Source organism: Tamandua tetradactyla, chromosome 14, assembly GCF_023851605.1.
Source record: "Tamandua tetradactyla isolate mTamTet1 chromosome 14, mTamTet1.pri, whole genome shotgun sequence".
NCBI lineage: Eukaryota > Metazoa > Chordata > Mammalia > Pilosa > Myrmecophagidae > Tamandua > Tamandua tetradactyla.
This window is the reverse complement of record NC_135340.1, coordinates 44,655,879-44,673,216: the sequence shown is the minus strand read 5'-3', so window position 1 is coordinate 44,673,216 and position 17,338 is coordinate 44,655,879. Positions and strand designations below refer to the sequence as shown.

The window sequence follows — 17,338 nt, the reverse complement described above, 5'->3', positions numbered from 1 at the left end:
TACAGGCCTGTTTCACACAGTATTGTATGACTCTGTGACTCTATATCTTCATTGGTACTTGGAAGGGATCATGTGGGCCACAGACATGAATGGACTTTGGGGAGACTGGGAGAGGTTGAGCCGCCTGCTACCAAGGGGACAGTCTCTCCTGGGAAGTGGCTTCAACCTAGAAGCCATTGTTAAGAATGTAGCTACTTGCCTAGTTTTAAACTTCAATTTTAATTTCTTCTATCTAAAATTCACAAGTGGTTATTTTATTATTATAATTTATGCTCCCTTCTTAATCATTTTCTACATGTCTATTTTTATTTTTCCTTTTTTATATTTTAGGTTTTGTATATTTTTCTCCTTCTTATTTCACTTTCATTAAGTTTGATAAATACTTATAGTGTAACCACTATTGCCAGAAAATATACAAGACACTGGAGATACAGAGAAAAATAAGGCAACATCCTGTCCTTAAGAAGTTTCCATCCTGTAGGAGATGGAGAAAGGAACAGATTCTTTGTCAGGAGATAAGTGAGTAATAATGGCTTGAAGAAGATGCTATGGGAGTACAAAGAAGCAGGCCATATTAATCACCTGTCCACAGGTCTTGGTGGTCAAACTTTTCTGCAACTACAGTTTTTAAATCTGAGGAGCTTTAGAAAAATCCAGAGATGCTTGACCCATCTCCTAGAGATTTTGGGGTGGGACTGGATGTAGGTAACAGTCAAGGAATTGATTGAATGAATAAAGTCCATGCCAAGATTCTAGCTTTCAAGGAACTTGCAATCTAGTAGACTTTTCTCTTTCTTTTTTAATGGCTTTTGAGATCACTTTGGAGATTGATATTGCATGACTATTATTTTTTTAACTTGAGAGAGCCAAGGAGCTTCTGCTGCCTGCCCAATATTACTTGTGCTTAAGGTTTATGTGAAGTCACATGATTTTGATTAAATTGCCCATAAGTAAATATCTTTCCACTCCTCAGAATTCTGATTCCCTCTAAACCAAATTTCCAAAGGTAATGCTCTTAAAATAACCAGTTTCAGTTTTGTTTCCTCTCCAGAGACTTATTAAATGATTTTTCTTTTGATTGCTTTGACCAAACCTATAGGGTTTCAGGGACAACTCCCATGACCATATGAGTAGGATTGGAAAGCCAGTTCTCTACATCAATATCTGGTCACTATACTCCAGTGCTGTTAATTAGCCTCCTTTTAATTTTTTTTACTCTCAACTTTTTATATAACAGCAGTGGCTGCATCAGAAGCTCAGCATACTCTAATTCCCTGAGGATGATGTGGTCTGCAAATAGGTAGGTGGAAAGATGGAATATCGAGTTAATAGGAAAAAAATGGACTTAATCTACTACATCTAGTTTCAGAAAAATAGTCTAGTAGCAGAATCTCCATTTGCAGATTTCAAATAAATTTTTGGGTTTAGTCATAAAGGTTATATTATAAGGGAAAGGAACAGATCATATTGCAGAGTACATAAGTGTAGGTATAGACTCAAGAAAGACAAATAACTGATACTGACTTCACCTGGTACCAGAAATATGTCTTGGGGTTTTCAGCCTGAAACTAAAGCTGTGGAGGAGAGCTGGGACGAGCAGAATGCGATGTCCTTAGCATAGGCAAGGGATTTGGGTGCAGTTTGACTTAGCCAAGGATTTAATTATTATTTTTTATCTCATTAATCTATTTATTAAGAATGAAGCGAAATTAATAACACACAAATGTTAAAAGTTAAGTTTACTTGTCCTCTTTTACGTCTGCATTTGCAGAAAAATTAAAAAAAGGAAGTCCACAAGAAACTACTATTAGGTGGTATTTCTTGGAACTACAACCAAATGATACATACAGAATTTGGAGGATTGACTGGTTAACTGTCTTCCTGAGAATCCACCTGATGCCACCTATATGCCTAAAGACCTACCATCATTTTCAACTGTGATGTAGAATAACTGCCTTAATGATACTAACTGGCAATTAATCCATCTGTTATGATGTGTGTTGAACTTTTAATGTTTTTTTCCTCCCTCTCTAATTTGGGCCACCATAATGTAAAATAGATGTAGTTAAGGTTCAGAGACAATGACAAATTTAGGGGTCTAATGGTACGGAAATAGATCTTAAGAGGAAAGGTAAAAGGATGGGGTAACAATTTGAATTCTTAATTTAAGTACAGTAAGGATTTATATGAGATTTCTTATAATATCTGCAATTTTACTTGATAGAAATAGAATAGTAATAGAAAAGAGAAAGCAGACTTAGAATAAAGAAACAGAAAGCAGGAAAGAAGATTTGAACTGTCAGAATGATAAAGCCCAGAATAACCAAACAAGAGAGATGTGACTTGTCAAGTCGTATGTCCTAAATGATTTAGATGTACCCTGATGAATTATATGGACTAGATCAGAAATTCTATTTGTTTATTGACTGGTTTATTTCTATGACTTTATTAGTGGCACATTCTCTATTTTATTTAATAATGAACTTCAAAATGTATAAGAATGTCTTCTGTGAGACTGACAAAATCCATGCAAATCCGCAAAACAAATTAAATTAAGTATATGCCCATTTATTTTTTAGAAAAGTTGATGGATTCTTCCATGATGTTTACATATTTATGGAACGTGATCATTATAGACTCCCAGTGCTTCTAACAAGTGCTAGTTAGCAACTGTTTAGAGATCTTTCTTCCTTTGTACTGCCTTTGGCTCTTCTTCAGTTCATCTGTTCATCTGCTAATTTGCTTATCATCTTTCCCTTTCTCCATCCATTCACCTATCCATTCTCCCTTATTCATTCCTCCAACAAACACTAATTGTATGTACACTGTATGATAGGAATGGTGCTGGACAATCTGGGGTTAAGTGATATAGAAGAACTTGCCTCAGAGATGCTTGTAATTTAAAGTAGGGCTTCCCATACTAGATGTTCTTGATATTTTTTGCCAGATAGTTCTTTGTCGTGAGGTGCTGTCCAGTGCATTGTAGTATGTACAGCCCCATCCCAAGCCTCTACCCACTGGATGCCAGTACCACCACCTCCTCCAAATTGTGATAGGTAGAAATGTCTCCAAACATTGTCAAATGTCCCCTATGGGGTAAACACCCTTAGCAGAGAATCATTGGTTTAATAGGAGAGATTTAAAAACACATAATTCCCCTGCAGTGTTGTAAATGCTACAGTAAAGATGTGCTCAGTGGAGATTTGGTCTTCTACTGAAGTATGTGTCTTGTCTCTTCTCCCCACCTATGATCATTACAAATATACTTCTGCAAAGTAGTTCTTAGTTCAATCCCAAAAGAAGGTCCTTTATTTGAGGAAATTATTCACCATAACCCATAGTTGCCTTGTTTTACAATACCGTGACTTTTCTGTCATATGATAGATCCCTATTCAAGTAAATGATTTAGCTAAAAAGTTAGATTTGATTTACTGCTTTTTCTACCACGTGGTTGCTTTTGATATAACTTTATAAGGAGATTTAATAAAAATGCTCTTTTATTTTCAGGAGTCTTTAAATACTAAACCATTGGAAATGACACAGTATATAGAAAGGATGAGAAGTACTGGAGTTTGTAATCAATTCAGAAAATGGATTTTTTGTTTCTGTTTGCTTGTGTTTCTGCCTTTTTTGGGGGTGTGTGTGTGTGCATGGTCTGGAAGTTTAACCTGGGTCTCCCACGTGGAAGGAGAGCATTCTACCACTGAACCACCTGTGCACCTCTTGTTTCTGATTTTTAATAAGAAAAATTTTTGATCAAATTTAACTGAAATTGGTTATGAGCACGTTTATATTAGTATTTTTTTAAGTGCAGGCCTTTAATGTTTTATGTCATAAACAAGGAGTGATAATATTAAAAGATAGGCTATTCCTTTAAATCTAACTGGGTATGAAGTATTCATTCTGGTTTGTTCATTCAGTAGGTAATATATGTATTTCACACCTACTTTTCTTTTGCTTTCATCATTTAATTTATTGGTTCTGAAGTGTTGTTTTCTCTTACATTCTACACTAAAGAATATTCATCTTCAGCTTTTTGAGAGTGTTCATGGAATGTCATGGCTCTTTATGTATTAATTCTAGTGTAAAGGAGTCATCTGGATATTGCTTGAAATGTTTTCCCACCCCCGCAATCTCTCCCCAAACCTTTATTTGTGGGAATGTTTTATCTATTTACTTTAAGTGGAAGTATTTGACATGTGCAATTTCTTTTTTGGTTTCTGATCATTAGTAGCTTTTAATCATCAGCAGAGTTGTTCTATCACAATGTTGACAATTATTCGTTTCTTATTTCCAGAAAGCTAAATTTCATCCACTGTTTAATTCATCCTAGATCTGCACCCATAAAGAGACACTATGGCGGATTAGTCTCTCTGCCTACCTTTTCATAGAGGCAGAGTAAATATTACATCTGAGAATGTATTAAATACAGGCACAGCTGATGATTGGCTGTAAATGTTCCAGTGTTCATTTTTGAGCTCTTCTACTGAGTACACACAGATTCCTAATGTAATTTTAGATGTGTTTTGGCAGGGAAATTCTTATCACACAGAAATAAAATGACTTCCCTTTACCATTTATCATTCATTGCAGTCTAAGAGGCTCACATATTATTTATGAATAATATCTGAATTTTTTGCAATCTTGTCTACCCTTGGTAAGGAGACTACTGAAATTTTGTATACTGGATTCATGCAGGCCTGATTACAACTGACTTAAAACTTTTTAACTAAAGGTAGAAACTAGTCTTTCTATTGTTCTACTATTTTACTCTTTATTTTCAATTTTGGGTGTCTTTTGGGTTGTTTATTTGGTCACATTTTATAGAGTGTCTATGAGCAAGATTTGAAACCCCTGGTAATGTGAAGTTTAAAGTGACCAAAAGCAATGCTTATTCTTGCTTTCCTGCTTCAGAAAAATCTCATTAGGGAAAAAAAGTTTAAAGAGCTCAGTGTAATTGGCCTGAAAGTCCAAATCATTCATTAAAAAAAGAGAAATTTTAACTTAAACTTTGTTTAGGACGTGGCATGATCAATAGAGGCTATTTTGCTATTTTATTTAAAAATTCATATTGGGTTCTAAAACATTTCAGCCTATACAACTGTTAATGGTATTCTATAGTTTTCTACTTTCTTTGTAAGGGATTACTTCTTTTTATTTGCTTCAAATTCTTTTCTTAGAGCTTCAAATGATTTCTTATTCTAGAACCTTTATTCGTTAGTGACTAAATATACATTTTCATAATTATGTAGGTTTGGGGTCATTTTTGTTTTGTTCATATGAAAACTTATGCAGTGAGCTTTGATTTTTCACAACATCTAAAAGCCTCAGGATCATCTATATCCCTGGAAATCTCACTATGCATCATCTCGGCATAAATAGCACCTAACTAAGTCTCACCATTCCACCTCTCCTGTCCTGATCTAAGCCACCATGCTCATTTGCTTGGATTTTGCAGTACTCTCAAACCAATCTCACTGATTGTATCATTGAGACTATGAAGTATATTCACAAGGCTGCAGCCTAAGTGACACTTTAACAATGTAGCCAATTTTATCATCCCTTAGTTCAGTGTCCTCCACTTGCTTTTTATCTCATCCACTGCTTTAAACAAAGTCATTACAATGGCTCACAAGGCCATTTTTTTGTGATTGTTGGCCTCTGCTACCTCTCAGACCTCATGTACTACACTCTCCTCCTTACGTACTCAGGTTCAGCCCTTGATTTTCTAATAGCTCTTTGAATACAGCAAGTATGCTCATGCTTCAGATTTTACTCTTGCTGTTCTCTTCATGTTCCAAACATCTTCATGGCTCGCTCATTCACTTTCTTTAGATTTCTTCTCAAAGCCAAACAACCAGCAAAAACTTCCCTGTCTACCACAATTTATCAAAGCATTCCCCATACTGTTCTTTATATTCCCCTTTCTTTATATTCTCCATGGCAAAACCATCATCAGACACACTATCTATCATCTTTATTATTGTTTAATTGCCTGTCCTTCTCTGACAGAATGCAAATCAATAAAGATAGTCATTTTTTCTGGTTTGTTTTTTGTAGCATCTCCAGTATTTAGATAAGTTTCTTGTACATAAACTCAAAACAAAGTAAGTAAAAATGGATGTATAGTTGGTTATGAGTGATTTTTGGCTGAAGAGGTGCCATTTGAACTGAACATTGAAGAATGAATTTTTTGAGAAGTATACAATAGAGAAATAATTTCTGGCTGAAGCAACAAAAACAAAGCCACAGAAACCTACAATTCTTTTTGCAGTAGGTATAGCCCTCTTAATCTGTCTAGTATATGTGTTTGGTATGATCAGTCCTCTAGATCATTCACCATTCCTCATATTAGCAAGGCCACAGCACATCTCATTTTTGTCTTCTATAATTATAGTATTAATAGTAAAAGCTGTTATTTGATTTTCATGAAATGATCAGGTGGCATTTGGCTACCATAATTTAAATATTTTTTCTATAGAGGATATTAATATAGTACTACTAATTTACATTTTCTTATTTCCTCCTATAGGTAACATGAGAATGAACATACCACTTGAACAATGAATGGAGCCAACCACTCTGTAGTGTCTGAGTTTGTATTCCTGGGCCTCTCCAATTCCTGGGAGATCCATCTTCTTCTCTTTTGCTTTTCCTGCCTTTTCTATGTGTCCAGTATAATGGGAAACCTCCTCACAGTGGTCACTGTGACCTCTGACCCTTACCTACACTCCCCCATGTACTTTCTGCTTGCCAACCTCTCCATCATTGATCTGCTATTTTGTTCCATTGCAGCACTCAAGATGATTTGTGATCTTTTCAAGAAGCAGAAAGCCATCTCCTTTGGAGTCTGTTTAGCTCAGATCTTCTTTAGCCATGCAGTTGGAGACACTGAGATGGTGCTGCTCATAGTCATGGCCTTTGACAGATACGTGGCCATATGTAAGCCTCTCCACTACCTGGCAATCATGACCCCACGGATGTGCACTTTGATATTAGTGGTTGCTTGGGCCATTGATCTTATGCACTCATTGACCCAGTTGGCTTTTATTGTAAATTTGCCCTTCTGTGGCCCTAATATATTATATAGCTTTTACTGTGACATACTTCGGCTCATCAAACTTGCTTGCGCAGAAACCTATAGATTGGAGTTCATGGTGACTGTTAATAGTGGGTTCATTTCTTTGGGAGCTTTCTTTTTGCTCATCCTTTCTTACATCTTCATCTTGGCCAGTCTTCAGAAACACTCCTCTGGTGGTTCATCCAAAGCTCTTTCTACTCTGTCAGCTCATATTTCTGTGGTGGTTTTATTCTTTGGTCCACTGATTTTTTTCTATATGTGGCCATCTCCTTCAACACATCTGGATAAATTTCTAGCTCTGTTTGATGTTATTTTAACTCCTTTTCTAAATCCAGTCATTTATACATTCAGGAATGGAGAAATGAAGATGGTAATGAGGAGAGTGTTTGGTCAGGTGAAAATCTTTAGAATCATCATTTAAATGGCTTGATCGAAGCTTACTTCCAAGACACTATTGACTGTTCATAGCAGTATCCATGGAGAAGGGTCCATCTTTTTATCATTCAGGATTTGAGTGTTCACGGACTTCCTATCACTGGTGTAGTGGGTCTATTTTATTCCCACTGAAGAATTAGTAAGATTCTTACCTGAAAAGAGAGGAGGACTTTTATATAAAAGATAGAACTATCCACGATTATATTAATCTTTACTTTATGGGTCCCAAAGAATAGTGCCAAGAATAGCTTTCACACATTTTAAATAATAGTGTAAATTTTTTCTCAAGATAACCATGCAAGTATTTTCAAGCTGTCTTGCCCTCTATTTGGTGCCCTTGTTAACATCATATATCATTATCTATTTGCATCCCATATCTTTGTTTGTTGTTCTGCTTTCTTTCCTGAATTTCGTTGGTTGTGGTTAAAATTTAGCAATCATCTTTAAGTTCTGTGGCCACATATTCATTCTAATCAGTCTAAATATATAATGTACATACTGGACAATTATTATAGAATTAAAATTTAATAACATGGAAACGTGCTTAATATAGATTAATAAATGAAAAGGAAGATAATAAAACAAAATATAATCTATTTTTAAGTAATACATGTGTATAAGCAAAATGTTAATAGTGATATTTTCTCTCATAAGAATATAGCTATCCTCTTTGGGCACTTATCTTCCATCCTTACCTGTAATTTTTATATTTTTACAACAAATGTTGTCATGTAATAATAGAATACATTTAAAAACCTTAAATAAAATACAAAAATTTGTCATTTTTCACAGATTTTAATGTAGAATCTTGACAAAGGCATTTTTTGAGCTACAAAATTGTGATCACTGGTGTTAATTTCTCTGCACGCATACTTGGCCTCCTGTAGAATTCTAACAACAATTACTTTTAGTCTTAAATATTACAGTGCCTTTTCTCATATCTTGCAGAGCTGTGTCTCTTCACTGAGCCATAGATCATTACACATTTTGCTGTCTTTTTTGGTAAGAGCACTTTGATAATGGTCTGCAGATGTCACACTCATTCATTGAATGAATATGAGTCAACTTCTTAATTGGTGACACAAGAGATACTAGGGTGCTTTGACAGGCAGTCTCTGTGCCCTTTAAGAATGGAGGTTACAATGCAATCTCTATTTCTCTGCATATGTCTTGAGGACATAAATATTGGACAGATTGGGTCCAGTTTTTACATTGGATAAATATTGTTAGAAATAAGAATGAGATCAACTTAGACCAACATACAAGCTCGGCCAACTTAAAAGCAAGCACTGAAAGCCAGCCACACAAAAGAAAGTCACAGTTCCTCCCATGTTCAGTCAAATATGATGACGCTTACAAGTGAAACTATGATAGAATTAGTGTATATTGGCCTGGCTACTAATGATAGCAAATTTTCAACTGTGTGCAAAATAGTGCTCTTGAGATTATCGATAGATGTTCAATAAATATTATACATTACCTTGACTTTGACAAAATTTACAGTCTAAAGGAATTTAGGTCTTTACTGAAACAAATACTGTTTATTTTCATTACACATTAGTGGAAGTGAGTCAAAGCCGTTGCATGGGGAAGAGGTTTCTTTCATGTCGATATAGCAAAGTTGGAGTAATTGCAAGCTGATTTTAGGCTCTTTGATTTATCTTTATGGCTCTGATTGATCAGATTCATATACTACTAAAATCAGAGACATAGCCAAGGAAAGAGCTTTCTAGTGATGGTAATTCAGAGTACAGTTGTGAATATCCCTAGATCTGTAGGTACCCATTTTTCATTTCTAGAGTAGTCATTGAATTAAAATTATTAATTTTCTGTTCTGTTTTATGGCATTTATTATTATTATGCTTTGAACTTATAAAAGTGCTAACATTTTTAGAGCCCTGCCCCATCCCTTTCCTATCAAGTATATGTGAATTTCCTACTTAATTCTCTTGACATCAGGTGCAATTTAAAGGTGTGTGTAATATTGCCATTACTCATTTCTAATTCATTTTTAAGAATAAGTTATCAAATCATTTTGTATACTTTATATTGATTATTCTTTAGTAAATATATTTCTGTTTGCTTGTTTAACATTACTGATACAGGCAGTAAATTTAAATTTTGGCAATCATAAGCATAGTTTCAACTCTTTAGTATACATATTGATACTTTCCATTGATTTTTCAATTAAATCCAAACACCAAGTGGGTTTAAGTTTTACAATCTGGCAAAAATCCATTTTCACTACCATCCCATCTTCCTTCCCTCCTGTTGACGAGCAACCTCTGTACAATAATTTTGCTTTATTCTTTGTTATTTGGCCTAGCTAATGTCAATCTTTGGGTTATTCTTTTTACCAAGTATAACTTGGTTGGCAATTCCTCATCTCTAATAGTGCTACTTGGGCACTTACTTTTTTTTTATTATTTTAAAAGGAATATACAAGAAATTTGGAAAATACAGAAAACTCTTGCTTACACTGTTCCAGAACTCTGAAATCCCACTGTTACTATTTTAGTGAGTAAGGAGTTGATTTTTTAAAAACTCTTTATTTGAAATAATTTCAAACTTACAAGACAGCTGCAAAAATAAGACAAAACCTATACAGAGAACTCCAGCATATCTCATACTTAGACACCTAAATCCAGTTTTTATACCTAAATCTAATATCCTTCATCCATCTATCTATCATCTATATCTACCTATCTAATCTGTCATCAATATATTTCTAATCTATCTATCTATCATCATCATCTATCATCTGTCTTTCCATTTATTCATCTATTTTCTATACTTGATAATAGGTTGCATACATAATTTTTCTCATACACTCAATACTTCCATATAATTTTCCTGAGAACAATGGCATTAACTTATGGAAACAACTTAAGTAGAGCAATGAAGTTTGGGAAATTTAACATTAATATAAAACTTAGAGTCTATATATAATTTTCCTCGTATGTTCTAATAAGGTATTTTGAGCCTTTTCTCCTCTATTATTGTATACACTCCAGAATCATGTACTGTATTTAGCTGTTATTGCCTCTTTGTCTTTTTTTTTAATTGCCAAAACATATATACAGCAAACTCTTCCATCTCAACCACTCCCAAACATACAATTCAGTGGGATTAATCACATTCACAATGTTGTGGTACCCTCACAACCATCCAGTACCAGAAATTTCTGATCACCCCAAAGAGAAATCCTTCACCCATAGTGTGTCAACTTCCAATTACCCCTCCACACCTTAGTCTACTTTCTCTCTCTATGAATTTGTATATTCTAGCAAGTTTTTATATGGAATCACACAATATCTATCTCTTTGTGTCTGACTTATTTCACTCAACATGATGTCTTCGAAGTTCATCCATGTAGTGGCATTTATCAAACTTCATTCTTTTTAACAGCTGTATCTTTTTCCATATGCATGTATTTAATATATTTTATCTATTCATTTGCTGAAGTTGTTTGCATTATTTTCATCTTTTGCCTATTGTGAAGTGCTTCTATGAACATTGTTGTACAAATACTGTCTGATTTCCTTCTTTAAAGTCTTTGGGTATATATCTAGAAGTAGGATTGTCAGGACTTATGATAGTTATATGTTTAACTTTTTGAGGAACTGCCAAACTGTTTTTTGCAGTGGATGTACCATTTTATATTCCCACCAAACATGTTCTAAGATTCTTATTTCTCCATATCCTCTTCAACCCTTGTTATCTTTTTTTTAATTTTATGATAACCATTTAGGTGGGTGTGAGTTGGTATTGCATTTTGGTTTTCATTTACATTTCCCTATGGCTAATGATATTAAACACTTTTTCACATGCTTATTGGCCATTTTTACATTTTTGGAGTAACTACTATTCAATCCTTTATTCACTTTATAGATTGCACTTTTGTCTTTTTGTTGTAGAGTTATAGGAGTTATTCATATATTCTGGATATTATACTCAATTCATGTATATGTTTTCCAAATATTCTGTTGGTTGTCTTTTTTTAGAAAGCAGTTTTATTGATATATATTCACATATCATATAAGCCATCCAAAGTGCACAATGACTTCTAGTATAATCACCAGAATGTGGCCATACCAAACAAAACCCTTAAAAATGATCTTAAAAATACTCATGTTAAAAGAAAAGAAAAACAATGCTCAAGTTGATGAAACAAAATACAGAGAACTAGAGACCAGACTGGACTTGGCAGAAGAAAGAATCAGTAAACCTTAAGTCAAGACCCTTGAAATGAGTCATGCTGAGGAGCAGAAAGGAAAAAAATTACATAAGGTGAAACTATCCTAGGACAACTCTGAGGCCCCATCAGGCATACTGGTACATATGTTATGGGAGTCCCAGAAAGAGAACAAAGAGAGAAAGAAGCAGCAGGAATGTTCAAAGAAATAATGACTGAGAAATTTCCAAACTTAGCAAAAGAAATGATGGTTCACATAGAAGAATCCCAGAGAACACCAGACAGGATAAACATGAAGAAAAATGCACCCCATTATATATTGATCACACTATTGAGTGATAGCACAAGGAGAGAGTTCTGAATGTTGCAAGAGGAAAGCAATATTTTAAGTGCAGGGACTTCCAGTTAGATTGAGCACTGATTTCTCATCCAAAATCATGGGGGCAAGAAGGCAGTGGGCTGAAAGAAAAAATACCAGCCAAGAATTTTATATACAGTGGGACTTTCCTTCCAAAATAAGAGGGACATTAAGACATTCCCAGCTAAACAAAAGCTGAGGGGGTTCATCCCCACTAGACTTGCCCTATTAGAAATGTTAAAGGGAGTTCTTTAACTGAAGGGAATGGTCACTAGACAGTGAGTGGTCCAAAGTGCAGTTAGGTTCAAGTTCAACTTGGCCAGGTGATGGACAGAATAATTCACAGTTGTTCTGTTGTTGTGGACTTAAGCCATCAGCATGTGAATTTCATCTATGGCTGATTATGTCTGCATTCGACTAAAGGAAATGCCTTCCACCATGAGTGAAGCTTAAAAGAAGGTGTCAGAAGACAAGAGCTCAGAGCCAGCTCAGATCCACGTGTTTGGAGATGCAGAGAGGATATGCACTTGGGAAAACTGTTTGAACCATAAAGCAGGGATAGAAGCCAGCAGACATTGCCATGTGCCTTCTGATATTAGTAACTTTATAACTAAATAATTCCCCTTTATAAAATCCATTTCATTTCTGGTGTTATGCATTTGACTTTAGCAAATAAAACAAATTCTAATACATTTGGCTGAACATTTTGAGATTGAGATCCAAATCAAATTAATGTTTGCAAATTAAACTATTTTTCAGTTCAATATATTACTGGATCCCTCCTAATCAAAGCTCTTTGGTAAGAATATTCGAAAAACAACTGCTGTGCTTGTGCTAAAGAAATAAAAGACAAGGAAAAATCTGATGAATGATAAGAGGTCTCTGAGGGAGAATGTAGCACCCAATTTCTAATTATTCTTTTAAATTTACAGATTGACTAGACATAGGGGTGCCCTACTTTTAAGTCTATCTTTCCTTCAGAAACAAAGAAATGCCCAAGAACAAGACATCTCCATTAGCCCTTAGTCATTTATGGCAGGCAATAAATGATACCATTGGACTTAGTTATATCCTTATTCCTCTATAGGTAAGTCATTTTTAACCTCCAGCTTCTTTCAAGATTTTGTCTTTATCTTTGGTTTACCTCACTTTACATATGACATGTCTAGGTATAATTTTTTTTTTCTTTTGTATTTTTCCTGCTTAGTATTCTCTGAGTTCTAGATCTGTGGCTTGGTGTCTTGTTATTGATTTTGAAATTTTTTCTTTATTACTTCAAATATTTTTTCTGCTCTGTTCTCTCTTTTTTTCACTTTCTTTTCAAATTTTTATTATTCCTTCTTATTATTGTTTTAGTTTGCTAAAGCTGCCAGAGTGCAACACACCAATGATGGATTAGCTTTTAATAAGGGGATTTATTTAGTTACAAATTTACAGTTTTTCAGGGGAAATGTGACTGGCCTTCCTCTAGGTTTCTCTGTCACATGAGAAGGCTTTCCTTCGGATGATTCCTTTCTGCATCTCCAAAGTCTGGGTCTGAGTGCTGAGATGAGGTATGCTGAACTTCTGAGCTTTCTTCTGATCTCTCTCTTTTATGCCTCCGGCTAATTAAGTTAATTGTCATTCATTATGGTGGGCACTCCCTTTAGCCAACTGCAGGTGTAAGCCACCATAGATGAATTTGACATGCTAATGATTTACATCCACAGAAACAGAAAAATGGGTCAACATCACCTGGCCAAGTTGAGACCTGAGTCCATCACAGCTATGTTCCAGGGTTCTTGGACATTTATTTGGGTTTTTTCCACTCTATTTCTGTTCGTATTTCAGTTTGGGATGTTTCTATTGATGCTCACTAATTCTTTCCTTAGCTTTGGAAATCTACTGAAGAACCAACAAAGGCGTTCTTCATTTCTGTTATAGTGTTTTTAATTTCTAACAAGTCTTTTTGATATCTAATAATTTCTCCTAGAATTTCTACATTTCTGCTTATATTACCTATCTTTTCTTTCATATTTTTCCCTTTTCCATCATGACCTTAACATATTAATCAATAATTATTTGAATAAAGTCTCATAATTCCCAAATATGAGTAATAAATAAGATGGTTCTGATGTCTATTTTGTCTTTTCAGATTGTTTTTTCCTTACTTTTTTTTCAATATCTAGGGCTGGGAGCACGATGGCTGGATAAGTGGTACATTAGCTGATCTTATGTCATTGAAGAAGAATTGTATGAGACAGAGAAAAGGCATATGCCAATATCATCATTTTTTAAAACAAAGAAACTGTAGCATATAAAGAAAGTTAAACAGCTTGCCCAAGGCATCAAACAAATTGGTATAAAACATTCAGGACTTTATAACCTCTGCTCTTCTCTTCATCAGGATGTAATATAGCCTTCTCCTTTCTCCAGTCTTTCCCATACATATTATCCAAGTATGATATGTATCTAAATTGTACTTTATATGTATGCATTTTAGACACCTCAAACAAATCATCAAATAATAATTTCCTATTACATTTTCTTTGATATGTCAGACTTTGAAATGATGTTCATAGATCTTTAAATATGAAATTATTAGGAATAAGAAAGAAATGATGATTGAAAGACAATTACAAGAACAGTTATAATGACTTTGTTTGGGTAAAGAACCAAAAGATTAAAAAAACAAAGTCAAACCCATGGGAGTGGGGGGAGGAGTAAGCTTTTTTTATGGACAATGCTTGCCTTTTTGCTTCTTTATGCAGCCTGGGGAACTATGGTACTATCTGTCAGGATTATAGACTGGCTGTGATGTAGAAGGGGCACTTTCCAAATCTGAGTTCATCACTCTGCACCACTGACAGAGGTCCCACTGATGGGGGCTGAGGAGAAAAAAGACATTTATTTATTTTGGCAGGAAGAATGGAGTGATTTCCCAAATCATCCTCCCTGAACTGAATGTTCAATTGGCTTTTATCAGAGACAAAGAGAGATACTCATCTAGTTAACAGGTAAGAGAGGTCTGGAAAACTTCAATTGTTTATCTTAATTATTTCACATTTCCTTCAGGATTGACATCCTGTGACACCCGGGAAAGGTGCCTCCCAGTTGAGGGAGATAGATGAGAGTTTATTCATACCTGGGAGGTCTGGATACAGACTTTACATTTACATTAACTTACTCAGGTCTGGTGCAGACTTTACATTTACATATTGCTCCTTTTTGAGGCTAGGAGCTCCCATTAACAGCCATTTTCCAGCTTTCAAGTTATATTCAAAGGCTGTTTTAAAGGCTACATTCTAAGGCTAATTTACAATTTCTAGTTTAACAGTTTTAAGATTATATTTAAAAGTTACTGTTACAATGAGACTGAACAAACAATGAGATTAGTTTCTAGATATCCATTTCTTTTGCATTTTCAAATCATCTTTTTTCTGTTTTGGGAAACTTTTTCTTCTATGCCCTGAGCCCTTTAGGCTACACCACCTCTATCCCTCTTTTCCTGGAATGACAGTTTGCTACCTTCACTGCACATCTTAAGAGGGCATTTTCAGAAGGATATTAGGAGACACCATTGCACAAACATCCTGCCTTCATCTGCCCCATTAACCCAAAAGCTTTCCTCTATAGTGTATCAAATCTGGAAACAGGATTCTCCTCCATTTGAAAAATTTCCAGAACAACCACTGGTATGTGTCTTTAAGTTTTCAATGTTAATGGAGTAGAAATTATTTTTAATAACCTCTCATAAAAATATACCATTTGCCAAAATTAAGAATAGAAAAGAACACATTTTTATTCAAAATAAGGAATTAAAATATTTATAAAGACATCCTAAGTTATTAATTTTATATTGGGAACAATTAATCTTTTAAGAATCAAAGAAGTTCAACTTTGTATATGGTGCTTTGTGTCTAATACTAATTTCATAATAAACTACTTTGGTGGAAATAAGGCAAAAAGTGTTCACTTATAATATGAATTCCTTTCTGGGTTACAACAATATACTTGAGTTATGTGGTAACAGTATGCATGGTTTCTGAAAATATTTATACAAATAAATGTCATCTGTAGAACTTATTTGCCTAATTTGTTTTTTATTGGATATGTTGTGGGTTAACATAACAATCATGCATAGAATACACGTTTCTCATATACTATCTTATTAGTAACACATCGCTTTAGTGTGGTACATTTGCTTCAGTTGATGAAAGCACATCTTTATTAATACTATTAATACTAATCCATGGTTTAATTAGGGTTCACTGTGTAGTGTAGTTCCATGGATTTAAAAAAAAAACAGATTTTTGTACCATATATGTAACCTAATAGTTCTCCTCTTGACCTCATTTAATATATAATTATATGCTGCTAATCATCACCACCAAATGAGAATTCTGTATGTTTTAAACAGTGACTCCCTATGCCCTACTTCCACCCTGTCCCTTGGTAATTTACATTCTAGACTTTTCCTCTTAGACTTTGTTTATTCTAATTATTTCTTATCAGTGAGATTATACAATATTTGTCCTTTTTTGTCTGGCTTATTCTACTCAACATGATCTCTTCAAGGTTCATCCATGGTGTTGTATTTATCAGTACTTCATTCCTTTTGTGACTGAATAATATTTAATTGTGTGTATATACCACATTTGAATGAGTTTATATCCATAGACACTTGAGTTAATCCCATATTTTGGCAGTTGTGAATAATGTCACTATGAACATTGCTGTGCAAATATCTGTTTGAGACCCCCCTTTTACTTCTTTTGGCTATATAATAGAAGTGGGATTTCCATATGGTAATTCTATACCTAACTTTCTGAGGAACTGCCAAACCATTTTCTACAGTGGCTGCATTTTAAATTCTCACCAGCAGTGCTTAAATGTTCCTGTTTTTCCACATCCTCTCCAGTACTTGTTATTTTTTTTATTAATAGCAGCCATTCTAATTGGTTGTGAAATGGTATCTCATTGTGGTATTGATTTGTATTTTCCTAATGGCTAATGATGTTGAGCATCCTTTTGCTTGCTTTATGACAATTTGCATATCTTTCTGGAGAAATGTCTACTCATATCTTTTGCTTATTTTTTTTTCTGGCATGGGCAGGCTCCAGGAATCAAACCCAGATCTCTGGCATGGCAGGCAAGAATTCTTCCACTGAGCCACCTTTGAACCACCCTTGCTCATTTTTTAAATCGAGTTATTTGTCTTTTTGTTCATGCATTGAAAGACTTATTTATATTTTCTGGTTATTGAACATTTTCAGATATGTAGTTTCCA

The 17,338-nt window shown here is 34.4% G+C and overlaps 1 protein-coding gene across 1 annotated transcript; it reads left to right on the top strand.

The window, feature by feature from the left end:
- The first annotated feature begins 6,563 nt into the window (after positions 1-6,563).
- On the top strand, positions 6,564-7,502 carry LOC143655059 (olfactory receptor 4F15-like). The gene has a single exon (XM_077126609.1). It carries the CDS (start codon positions 6,564-6,566, stop codon positions 7,500-7,502), a length of 939 nt encoding a protein of 312 aa, XP_076982724.1.
- The last annotated feature ends 9,836 nt before the right edge of the window (positions 7,503-17,338 follow it).